This window comes from Eufriesea mexicana, unplaced genomic scaffold, assembly GCF_001483705.2.
Source record: "Eufriesea mexicana isolate 0111107269 unplaced genomic scaffold, ASM148370v2 scaffold2467, whole genome shotgun sequence".
In the NCBI taxonomy this organism is placed as follows: Eukaryota; Metazoa; Arthropoda; class Insecta; order Hymenoptera; family Apidae; genus Eufriesea; species Eufriesea mexicana.
Genome location: NW_016910588.1, coordinates 1,946,016 through 1,959,545, shown reverse-complemented (window position 1 = coordinate 1,959,545; position 13,530 = coordinate 1,946,016). Strand labels below are relative to the sequence as shown.

At 32.7% G+C, this 13,530-nt stretch overlaps 1 protein-coding gene across 1 annotated transcript in view; it reads left to right on the top strand.

The window, feature by feature from the left end:
- LOC108550069 (uncharacterized) overlaps nucleotides 1-13,255 on the top strand; it is a 109,193-nt gene extending 95,938 nt beyond the window's left edge. Inside the window, exon 4 of the mRNA XM_017903669.1 lies at nucleotides 13,086-13,255. Within this exon, the coding sequence (XP_017759158.1) occupies nucleotides 13,086-13,255 (170 nt within the window). The remainder of the gene's footprint in view (nucleotides 1-13,085) is intronic.
- The last annotated feature ends 275 nt before the right edge of the window (nucleotides 13,256-13,530 follow it).

The following is a 13,530-nucleotide window of genomic DNA, read 5'->3' as shown; positions in this document are numbered from 1 at the left end:
AGGTTGTGTCTAGCTTCGAAATGGTAAGTGGACTGTATTTTAGGAGAACTCTCGTCGTGATTGCTCTGTCGGTGGTTTTATAAGCTTCGTCTGTCTACTGATTGATTGCGAATAATATTGGGAGTGTGTGCTAGCTCCAGCGTCTTTCGGTGGTGGTGGTTGTTTAAACAATCTGGGTCCTTATGCCTGTCGTCTTAAGAGTGATATATTGTTGCCTGTTAAGCCTTCGAATGTCGTCCCGGTATTGCGTTCGGCCCTTTGTTTAGAATAGACCGTATGAAGGCTCTGAAAGTTCTCAAGTACCATTGATGAGGCCCTAGGACCGCAATGTCCCAAGTAGAAGGTTGTTTATATCCTTACTGTCAGCGCCCTTTGATTTCTTTAGCACCTAAGCCACCACTTAGGTAATCCGCAACAAACAACTATATATCACCCTTCAAGAAGACAAGCACAATTATCTAGATTGTTTAAACAACCACCACCACCGAAGGACGCTGAAGTTAACATACACCCCCAACATCATAGCAACCAATCAGCAGAGAGACCAGGATTATATAACCACCGAGAGAGTCAGTACCAGTCAGTTAGTCAATAACATTCGAAGAGTTCAGAAGAGTTATCCGGAACAACTACATAAAATACAGTCCACTATAAACACAACGTTCCTCAAGAAATTTGGTTCGTCGTTAACCGTCGCCAATTAAGGACGACCTATTGACGATATACAGTTGCCTCTTACGGTTTACCCAAGTGGTGGCTTAGGTGACAATGAGTATATAGAAGTCAAGGGACGCTGACAATAAGAACATAAAACAGCCCTCCTCTTGACCTTGGACATTGCGGTTCTAGGACCGCAACAAATTCTACGTATATTATCACTATGAATATTAATATACATCAATAAATCTTCCTAAATGAACCATGATTTTTCACATACTGAAATGAATAATCAATTTTTGAACGTTTGATATGTATTGGAAAATCACTATCATATCAATTCTATGAATATTAATGTACATAAATAAATCTTCCTAAATGAACCATGATTTTTCACATACTCAAATGAATGATTAATTTTTGAACACGTGATATGTACTGAAAAATTGTAAACTGTACTTTTAATTAGCAAAATTTGTAGATACAGGGTATCCCAAAATTCACGCAAGATTTTAATTTTGCACCATTTATAAGATAAAATGTTGTCGAAGGAGAAAATAATACAACGTGACAGCTGACAGTTCAGGGTAATTAAAAATGGAATGCTACACGAAAAAGTAATGCACCTTCACTGTTGTGCAATATTTATAATTTTTAATTAAAGACTTACATTTTCTATCAAAGTTACTTCTTACCCGAATTTTGAAACACCCGCTATATTAGTCGTGAGGCCAAAAGTATTTAATTATCAAACGACTTCTTATTCACTGCTTAGAAAAATATCGTCAGCTTTGTAACAGAAAATTTGTGAACTCCTATTCTTCTTTATCGAAAAAATGATCGAGTGCAAAGGGTTAATAAGAACACTTTCAACAAATTTTTCCACCTTTGTTCCGACAAATGTTCACATTGCACCATTTTGCAATCTCGAACGTCGCATAATAACAAGCACCCATAAATTAAAAGAGAAATCGCAAACACCTACTACGAAGAGTGTAAAAACCCTCGGCAGAGTTAACACGGAACAAGTTACAATGGAAAAGAAAAAAGTTCATGTTAAAAGTCACATCTCATTTATTATCGTGACTCGTGAGATGTATTATAAAATAATTCTCCTTTCTCCCATGCTCGCGTGTTTTAATAATTCGCGAGCTCGATAAATTATTTAATAAATCCGCTGAATAATTAATTCGGATAATTAATACCATTACAAACGCGTCTGCGGGATATTATGTCGCGGCGTAACATTGTTTCCCCAGAGCAATTGCAGGGAGAATAAAAACCAATAGTTTGTTGCAACGTCACCGGCAGCGCGATAACGGAACTGCGAATCGCACTCGGTAAATCGCGTTACCGTAGTCACCACCCGTAATGGTATGCAAGTCGACCTTTTTGTTTTTTCTCCTTTTTTCTTGCGCGTAGCGGAATTCCACTTGATTGCAGTCGGCGATTCAATTGCGCGTTGAGAAATACAAGCAGAACGTGCCGTCGCGTTAAAAGCTGTACAAACCGAGCCACTCGGAATTACCATCTCGTATTATATTGATATTATTACCTTCGCAAAATGCCGAAGAACCGAATGGGCATTAGGGTACGTCGTTTCCGAAAGACACGAATTAAGCGAGAAATGGAGGGAATCGAGGTGAAAATATTGGAACGTTGATGCACGAAATGGAGGATTTTTTCCAGTGAACCTATTCGAATGTTAATGAAGAAAATGGAGGGTTTTTGAACGAATGTAGGAGTAGTCTATTGCACAAAATGGAGAATGTTTAAGCGAAGGTATTAGAATGATAATGCAGAAAATGGAGGATTTTTTGGTGAAGAAGTAGATAAGGGATGTAATAGAGAAGTTTGCAATGAATGCATTGGAAAGTTAACGCATAATATAGGAAATTTTGTAGTGATAGGTGTACAATATTGATGTGTATAATAGAGGATGTTGAAACGAAGGTTTTGGGATGTTAATGAGAAAAATAGAATCCTCCCAAGTGAAGAAATAAAAAGAATAAGGCATAAAATAAAGAATTTTACAATGAATATATTGAAAATTTAATGCACAAAATAGAAAATTATGTAGCGATGGGAGTACAATATTGATGTGTACAATGGGGCATGTTGAAACGAAGGTACTAGAATATCAACGAGGAAAATAGAATCTTCAGAAGTGTAGACATGTGAAGGCTAAGGCATAAAATAGAGAATTTTGAAATGAATATATTGGAAAATTAATGCACAAAATAGGAAATTTTGTAGTGATGAGAGTGCAATATAGATGTGTATAGTGAAGGATGTTGAAACGAAGGTACTGGGATGTTAATGAGAAAAATAGAATCTTCCCATGTGATGAGATAAGAAGAATACAGCATAAAATAGAGAATTTTGCAATAAATATATTGGGAAATTAATGCACAAAGTAGGGAATTTTGTAACGATAGTAGTACAATATTAATGTATATAATGTAGCAGGTCGAAACGAAGATATTGGGATGTTAATGAGAAAAATAGAATCTTCCCAAGTAAAGACATGTGAAGACTAAAGAATAAAATAGAGAATTTTGCAATGAATATATTGAAAAATTAATGCACAAAATAGGGAATTTTATAGCGATAGTAGCACAATATTAATGTGTACAATGGATCATGTTAAAACGAAGGTACTGGAATGTCAATGAGGAAAATGGAATCTTCCTAAGTGTAGACGTAACAAAAATAAGGCATGAAATAGAATGTGTTGAAGTGTTATATTATTATAAAACACTAATGCACGAAATGTAGGACCTTGTATAAATGAAGTGGAAGGTTAGGTTAGGTTAGGGTTTTTGTGCAAATGTGTGAGCAAGCTAATGCATAAAATAGAGGATGTTTATGGGAAGTTATTACAATGTTAATGCAGAAAATAGAGTATTTTTAGGTGAAGAAGAAGATAGAGGATAGAACAGAGAATTTTGCAATGAATATATTGGGAAATTAATGCACAATATAGGAAATTTTATAGTGATGGTAGTACAATATTGATGTGTACAATGGAGCATGTTGAAACGAAGGTACTGGAATATCAATGAGGAAAGTAGAATCTTCCCAAGTAAAGACATAATAAGAATAAGAAATAAAATAGAATATTTTGTAGTGAAGATATTATTATAGAATGCATGAAATGTAGGATTTTGTAGAAATGAAGTGGAAGCTTTTGAAATAGAACCTTAATCGAGAAACTAGTAAATAAGCTAGAAGTTTTTAAAGTGAAGGTATGAGAATGTTAATATATCAAATAGAAATTTTTGAAATTGTGGTATTAAAAGACTAATGGCATGAACGAGAGAATCTTGACGTGAAAGTAAAGCTAGAAGATTATAGCATAAAATAAAGGGTTTCGACGATAAAATTAGAATGTTACTGCATAAAATGAAAGGTTTCATAAAACGAACACATTACATTCACGAGTAAAATGAAGATTATTGAAGTGAACGTGTTAGAAAGTTCTGGGGTGAAGATATTACAGCTTCTAGGATATCAAAGCATAAAATGAAGAATTTCTATGTGAAGGTATAAGAATATTAATGCATGTACCGAAGAATTTCGAAATAAAGAGGTTAGTTGATTACTACTTGAAATAAAAGGTTCTGAATTGAAGGTATTACAACGTAACTGCACAAAGTGGAGGGTTTTGAAGAGTAGAAGTATGTATGAAACCGTTTATACATAAACTAGAGAATTTCTATGTGAAGATATTGGAACATTTCAGAATAAATTATAGAATTTTGAAGCGAAGTTATTAGAACTTTAATGTATCAAACACAGAATTTAAAAAGCAAATATTTCAAATTATTAAAGATATTATAAGCTATCATACTAGTGCACAAAAATATACATTTTTCATATAAAAGTGTTACAATTTTCATAAATTATTATAACAAAAATTTGCTTAAACTTTTATAATATTGTCGAGCTATTCACAGACCAAAGTGATTGACTAATATTCACAATGAAATTAATATCTTCAGAGGTTTGAATTATTATATATCATATGCTGTGTTTATGGTGGTCTTCTATTACAAGGTATTTGAAGTTAATCTAATGGACAACCATATGTTATCGATATCTTGTATTTAATTCGTATGGAGATAAATAAGTTATTGAAATCAAAAAGGATTATGGTTTCACGATCGATTAATACACCTGTCTAAAAATAACCGATATAGCTATAGGTTGCTAGGGTTTGAAAGAGTAATGTAATCACATTACATGGATTACAGTAGTAACAGCATATTAACAGAGATGTCGCAATTAGTGATTAAAATTCTCCGACACATTACATGACATACACAATTCACACAACACCTCAATCATTACAGCATACTCATTTATCATAATAACCTGAATTCATTAGATATTGGCATTCCATGCATACTTGTCCCACTCATCCCTTTCTTACAGACATCGCTCCTTTATTATATCATCACATATATATTTAAAAATCTATGTAACCATTACCATAAAAATAAACTAGACAGCATGTTAAGAACACCAAATTTTTAATATGTATGATTTTTGCTTACAGACATCGCTCCTTTATTATATCATCACATATATATTTAAAAATCTATGTAACCATTACCACAAAAATAAACTAGACCAAATTTTTAATATGTATGATTTTTGAACGAATAAATCTCTAGGCTCAATATAGGTGTGTATTTATTTTCACTCATTAAATATTACCAGAGATTTCATTATAACTTTTACAAAAATAGTATTCCACAACGAAGGTTAAGTGGAAGACAATGTTGAAATCAATTAAGCAATCCACTAATTGTAAGAATTCTAAATTTACATTTTGCATTATTTTTCGATCAGTTGATTCCTAGATTCAAAATCGGAATATACCTTTTTATTCATTGAACGCTGTTGAAAAATCCAAAAATTAGTAAGGTGATATCAAAATATGTCACACAATACATTAACAACTACTGACCGATAGCAAGGAGTTAAATATTTTACATATGAATGGCAATAATTTCAATAACATGATCAAAATAGATAAATATGTACATATTTTCTACAGGACGTTTCTATCTGAACGAAATTCAACAATAATTTTGTTGAAAGTATTGTAATGATTGCAGTAATTGCAAAAATAAAATATCTCGAACTGGACACTTTGATTAATTTAATAGTATCGATATCTAGTCTCGATTTCACCTATTATTGTATTTCACTTATATATTAATACAGGAAAATATTCGCACGATTTTTTATTAGAAATTAATATAAATTAATTTCTTGTATTAACCCCTTGCGTTCGAGAGGCGCCCTTCAGTCGTTATTTGATAAAATTTCGAAGCTCGATGTTCATTAATATGTCACATTTCAGATAATGTAACGGTGTGCGAGGTATCGAAATCAAATAATTCTACGTGTTAATTATCATACGACTTCTTATTCGCTGCTCAGAAAAATATCGTCAGCTTTGTAATAGAAAATCTTTAAAATCCTATTCTTCTTTAGCCAAAAAGTCGTCGAGTGCAAAGGGTTAATATAGAATCTAATTTTAATGTTAATATAGGATCACAAAGTGTTAATAACAACACTATCCGATTATACAAATTTTGCCTGAACTCGACACATAAATTCGGATCACGTTAATACAAAATACCCAACTAATTAATACTACTACTATATCTACCAAAGAGGTCAAAATCATTTGTTCCAGTCTTTTTATTTTTGTAGTCATTGAAAATATACAATCTCTTTTAACAAAGTTAATGTTAACTTTTATTCATATAGGAACCTAATTATTTATACTTATTTATTTATAATTGTTACTGATGATATAATGAACAATAATGACATTCTCGTTCTTAACAATAGTTATTAGTAACTAGGAGCAATTTTTGTCATCTATAATATATATTTATGGCTAAAAATAATTTTCACCATTTGCAATAATTATTTTGTAACCAACAAAATTTGAATTACCTAAGAATGGGTGTAAATTTAATCATCTATGTAATCTGTACATAATCTATGTAACCATTGCCACATGTTCGTCCGAAACATTTTACATTTGAAATAAATTCTGGTTTTCGTTCTGCGAAGTTAATCGGCCTGTAAAATAATCCAGCAAATAAATCAGCAGATTAATAATCTGATTAAATGTGTAAAAAAATCCAGATTAAAACGCCTTCTTGCCTCTAGAGTCTTTGCCAGGTAGCCAGTTGGGATATTCGAAAGATTTCGTGGTCCGTCGGTATATGCCTCGACTTAAATATCGAAGTAGATCAAAGAGCCAATGGCATGGACCAGCGAGTAATTTGCTTTGGAGCCTTGGTGGTCAGTCGTTTTTGGCCGCTGCAGCCAACGCCCACTGAGAGGAACGTGGAGGTGACATCCGCCGCAGGATCGCATGGGGTCAGGCCCCAGGTGCCTACACGGCTAACGGACCCGTTAATTGCCGTGACACGATCTCGGGTTTATGATACGTCAATAGCTAAGGGAGCTGGGGCGTTGAGAGCGCACGTGCTTGTCAAATGTGCAGTAATCCGCGACTTCCAGGTCTCTAATTACAAAGGTGATTACGATACCTTCTACCGCCGGAGACCGATACCTTTGCAAGATGGTGGATTTTATTCATCCGCGTCATGATCCCGTCGTTCGTCTTCCTAACGTTGAAATAAATGATCCGTCATCGGTTAGGGAAAATCAGCGGTTGCTGTAGTCTGAAGGTCTGCTGGGAAGTGTAATCTGTTAGAGATTCGCGATTTGCGAAATTTATTATGTAATATTACGTGACTAATGTGGTAAAGATCGGATTAATAAATATAAAGGAACTTTTGATTCTAATTATATTTTATATTTTTTGGTGGTGTAAAATATACGGAGGCTTGATAGTCTTCCATGATGCGTGCTGCAGACGGTGGACTGTCAAGAAGTGTCTCGTCCAACCCTTCAGCTAGGCTTTTATAGACCCTATGACGACTCATTGTGTCACTCAACCCTGCTTCGAAAATTGATAAACTGGATGGTTCCTCGAAGCAAGGATAAATCTCGATGCAGAGTGACGCCATCCAAATAAAGATTCCTCTCACAAACACTCCATTCTTGATTATCCTGAACTGTCAAATGTCTCGCTGTCTGTTCTTTTTCGTTGGCAACGCTTCACCGTACAACTGACGCCAAATTCAAATCATGCGTGAATTTTGAGACACCCTATATTCATTTTAGCACGCTATATTGTATATAACTTTAAAATTTTGCGTAATTTGAATCTCCCTAAATATTACGTAGGAATATTCAATGTTTCGTAGGTTGAGAACCCCTGGATTAGACGATTAGTCTAGTCATCATTGGTCACAGTACCTAGGTATTTTCCGTATGAAATATAATACTAGGGGGCACAGGGAGTGCAGAAGAGAACACAGTCTTATTGCGATATTCCACAGATCCCGCCAGCCCAAAGATTGGAAAAGAATTTTTGATTCCTCAAAAAATTAAAATCAGAATCCTGTCGAAGTGAAAGAAATTATTATTGACATTTAAATTAAATTAATATTGAAATTAATTCGGGATTCGATTTTGATATGATGAAAGAACATTTGTATATGAACCGTTCACTGCACAAATTGATTAACTCCATGAAACAAAAAGTGGAGAAATGCAATGAAATAATGTATATTGTTTTTTAAAATTCCCTTTATAATTTAAATCGAAATAAATATCGTAGAATGCATAAATACGAATGTAACTTTCATCTAACGGTATATAAAATTTACAAAAAAAAATAGCCAAAAGGTGATCGTTAGTAATGTTACCATTTTTACGTTACTGGAAGAGTTAATCGATTTCGCAAGTGAAAAAGTAATAAATTTAAATTTTACTAAATTTTATTTAAATTCTGATAAGACGGCACTAAAAAATTCACCGTTATCATTCATGGCTAGCTAGTGCATTTGAGTTGCATTATTGCAACGATTTACATTAGAGTACGGAGTTAATCAAAGTGACCTCTGAAATAAATTATTTATTATTCAGTGGCCAAAAAATTTTTGTCGTTTAACGGTGTTAATCTTAATTATCAGGGAAAGTTATTATAAATATAAAAAGTTATGACTATACCAAGTGCTTTGACACTTAAATTTAAGATTTTTCAAAAAGTGGAGTTAATCGATTTGTGCAGTGAATTACTCATATTTTATTGTTAAATATAAGAAACAATAAATTACATCAATATTTATTTATATATTTCTTTGTGAAACATGAATATTAAAAGTGATTGAAATTTCTTAACGGATAGTGTATATAGCTATTTATAAGAGGCTCCTGGATATGCTTAACGCAAGAAATCCTTAGTTAGAATTAAGTGCTAAGGCTGCTGAAAGCTATAAACAAGTCTGGTAGACCGATAATAGACGACCAACTCTACTTTTCGTTTCAAGGTTCCTAGTGTATCCGTTCTTCCTATACTTTCTTCATCCCGAAATTAGTTTCTTAACCGCTGTGGGAGGTATGTCATAATTCTCTCGCACTACAGTAACCTCCGCGATATAGTCAGGTCGTAAAATCGGACAAGTATCAAAGTTTATATGTTCGAACGTCTGGGCGAGCCAATGGTCAGAAATCTAAGGATATAAGAATCCAGGATTAAGTATAGACTACCTGAAGTATACATCAGTTCTGGTCCAGTTCCTATTTGATACTCTTCTCAAGATCTTTAGAGAAAAGTACACATTTGGATCTAGAATGTTCCTTCCTACGACCTGTTTACTTAATTATGCACATTTGTAGAACATTTTGAAATTTTTCAATTTTTCTGCTACTCTATTCTTGTATTTCTATATTTTTAAATTCCTTAATTTCTACATTTTGCTACCATTTTTCAATTTTCTAATTTCTCAGTACTCTCATTTTTCAATTTCTCTCATCCTTGATACATCAATTTTTCAGTTTCTTTATTTTTTAGTTTCATTTTTCAATTTTTTAATTTTTTAATTTTTTAATTAATTAGGAAATTCAAACGTGCTCTTATTGTTAGACTAAAAAGGCCTTCGAAATCAAAATGTTTTCTTTGAAAAGAAAAGAAATTACAAATATCTGTTATATTAGTAATGCACTTATAAAATATAAGAAGAATAATACTACTTATTAGGATGATCATTCGTACTCGTATTGACATCTCACCAATCCTAATTTTAAGCCTAAGAAATACTAATCCTCGCCTCAGAAATCCTTAATTAATTACAATTCTCAATCTTACGATTCTAATTGTGTAAAATTGATCATTTCTAAAATCATATAAAATAATATGATTTTTTATGCTATCATAGTGTTTGCATCACAATTGATGAAGGAATTCTTCATAAAACTAACCAAAAGTGTAAAATAAAATTTTACAATTCTGAACTTTACTTTTTCAGAAAATGAATTTTGAAAATTCGTTAAGTATATTTATATATACATCGAAACTATTTATCTCTTTTTCGTGTCATTTTGTTTTATGAACAACTAAGATGTCATACGATGTCGGTTGGCGAGAAAAGAAATTTTTCGGCGTATTGGAAATTTTGTCACGTTTTATTAGGGAGTGTCAAGTTCAATTTCCTATTCGCTCCTTCATATGATCGATGAAAAATTGAATAATATTTTCCTAACCTACCGATGGAATTTTCTCAAGAGTTTCTGATTTTTTCTTAAGTTTATACACTTGTTTTCCTTGAATATTTAAATTTCTCATACATAAATAATATTTAATTTAATTTTAAAAGTGTTTAGTTTGATTTATTTTGCGAATATAAAACAAAAGATTAAAATATATGTGAGTATTTCGATGTGTGAAAAATTTATATAATTTAACATTCTTTTTTAATTCATTTGTGAAATATTTAGATGGATCAATTAACCTTCTATAGCCAGAATTCTGTTCATGTACAACGCGGAAATGAAATACAATTTATTACAAATTTTTTTAGTTTAATAAAAATTCTGAAAACTCATAGTCATTACAAATATATAATTTAGTCATGATGTGTGAAGATACGTATATTAATAAACCACTAATACGTGAATAATTAAATTAAATAAAATTCAAAGAAGCTTATTGTTAGATAAATGGATATATTTGTGATTGTAAACGTTATCGTTCAATTTTATTTTTGTTTAATTATTAATTATTATAGTGTTTAACGTCACTATTCTCGTTTTCGAAATATTATTCGTTATAGTTCTGGACATAAATTCTTCTCATCAGCATTCCATTAAATTACATAACTTTTTCGAAGACCTAAGATTTATTTTTATCCACTTTTTCCTCATAAATTTTCCTGATAAACGCCTAAAGGAGGAACGATATTTAAAAATTAATAATTACATAATAGCTTTCGTAGAATACAAGTGTAGTTAATATTTTGGAAGCTTCTCAACACGAACTAGAGCTTCGTTCTATTTTTTAATCATTTTAACACTAGAACTAGTTTAAAGGAGCGACGATATTTAAAAATTAACAACTCGATAATAGCTTCACACGTGAATTTAATATTTTGGAAGCATCTCAAGACTATAACTACAGCTATAACTACAGCTCTTATTTATGAGGTACCCGAGCACCTAAGTTATCCGTGACACAAATTAGCCGGCTATCCTGAGATATACGAGATACATAAGATAGTTAAGATCCTCGTTGCGAAAACCAAAACGAAGAAAGAGTTTCATGTTTAAATAAGTTGACGCGAAGACGATATTTTCTTTGGAGGATTTAAAATTGTCTACCAACCTGTACATTGTAGGCTAACTTTGGAAAGGTATCAAAAGTTCTGGTTATCTCATGATTCGAGTGTCTCGTGAGATAGAGTCGAATAATAATTTTTTAATACTCGAGTATTTCACGAAACACGAAATATTTGGTATTTCAGATGTTCACTCGAAATCACAATCCTTGGTTACTACAATAAACAATGAAAAATACATGGTTCCATAGGAAAATTTAAATGTAGCCTTCATTCGTCTCTTCAAGATCATCTCAAGGTCATATAGTAGATATTTCACACTTGATTATTGTGTCAAACATTTTCTGATATTTCTGATTTTCTGAAACTGAGAAATAATCATAGAGAGATACTTAAAACTGACTTACTGTAAATATTACTATCTCAAGAGGTAAAGAATGTATGGAAATTCATTACTTTGTTTCTTTACATTTGTCTTAACCCGTTGTGTTAAACTCCATAGATATAAAATTATATTGTGAAATATATATATATACAAATTTTACAAATATAATAAAAATTATACAAATTTTTATTTTAACGTTATATTTAACGGATTTTAATATGCGCAAAATTTGTATAAATTCCAAAAATTTGTATAATTTTTGTACATAGTGGCCGATTAAGATTAAATAATTTTACTATGCACAGTTTTTCTATTAACGTGGCACCACGATGAATTTTCTATTACGCGATACATATAATGTTGAAATATTATGTGTAATAGATAAGTCACAGTGTATAACCATATTTGACATGTTAATTGCGACGGGGGTCACCATTCAATTAACGATGGTAATAATAAAAATTTCTAAATATTGACATTTGTTTAACCCATTTGCATCATTGCTCTACTTAAGGTGCCGTGTTCAGGCATCAGCGACGTTCAACTGACGACTAGCCCGTATCACCGCGCGCGTATCAGCACCTACTCATAATGGCAGTTAAAAGGATTTTCACGACAAAAGTAAAACTTGTTAAGAATATAATAAACCGATGTAGATGAGATGCTCACGAAAGAGATCAAACGTGATCTGTGGCATATGATGAATATTCAGCAACTGGTAATGGAAAAAGTCAGCTCGCGGATTATTCCGCGCTCGGTGATAGGCGATAGTCGTGGCTCGCGGAATATTCCGCGCTCGGTGATAGACGACAGTCGTGGCTCGCGGAATATTCCGCGCTTGGATGCGAATGGGTTAAATTATATATATTTCTATCAATCTGGGCGCGGCGGTCACCGTTGGCTCTCCTGGCGTCACCACCAAGTTGAATGCCAGTCCCCGGTGACCCCCATGGCATTCAACGTGTTAAATCCTAATACAAGAGGATAACAAGTATCTTCTGATTAATATCGAATAAATAAATAAATTCTGAAATTTTTAAAAACACCGTGGATTACATTAATATTTACGTTTCCTTCTTTCTTGATATTCCAAAACACGTTTCTGATACCTGCGAAAATAATCACATATGAACACTTAAAATATACCATACGTAGGTATTTTAAAAAATAAGAAATGTACAAAAATTTCCAAATCGTTATTATATTTCTTAAAATTTGTCAGTACCTTCCAGATAATATCAAAATAAGTAAATAAATTCCGAAATTTGTAGAAACACCGTACATTACGTTAATATTCACGTTCCCTTGTTTTCTTCTGCTTACAGAACAAGGACAAACTACAAGCAAGAAGAAAACAACGTTTTCGCGACTACTGCGTGGTCTGAAGACGCACAGGAAAGAGAAACAAGCGCAAACTCAAGGTTCCCCGAGGCACGGTCGCGCAAGAATGGGAGTACCACAAAGAGTAAGTGTGTATCTGTGTACAGAACCATAATCCTACTTCACCGGAGCAGCTATTTACTACTGTCGATTCAGATTTCCTGCGTATTCTTCATCTAACTACAATTCCACCCTTTGTTCGCAATTTAGACTTCGTTACCTCGCTATATCCGCGAGGTTTGTAATTTCGTAGGGGATGTTTAGCAATCAAACGTTGGAAAAAGATATCTGTACACCATATTGCGTTCCCTTTGCGGTTCCCCAGGGGAAAAATTGCTGGATATACAGACTTCCAATTGCTCGAATCATCGATGGATCAATCGATGCAGA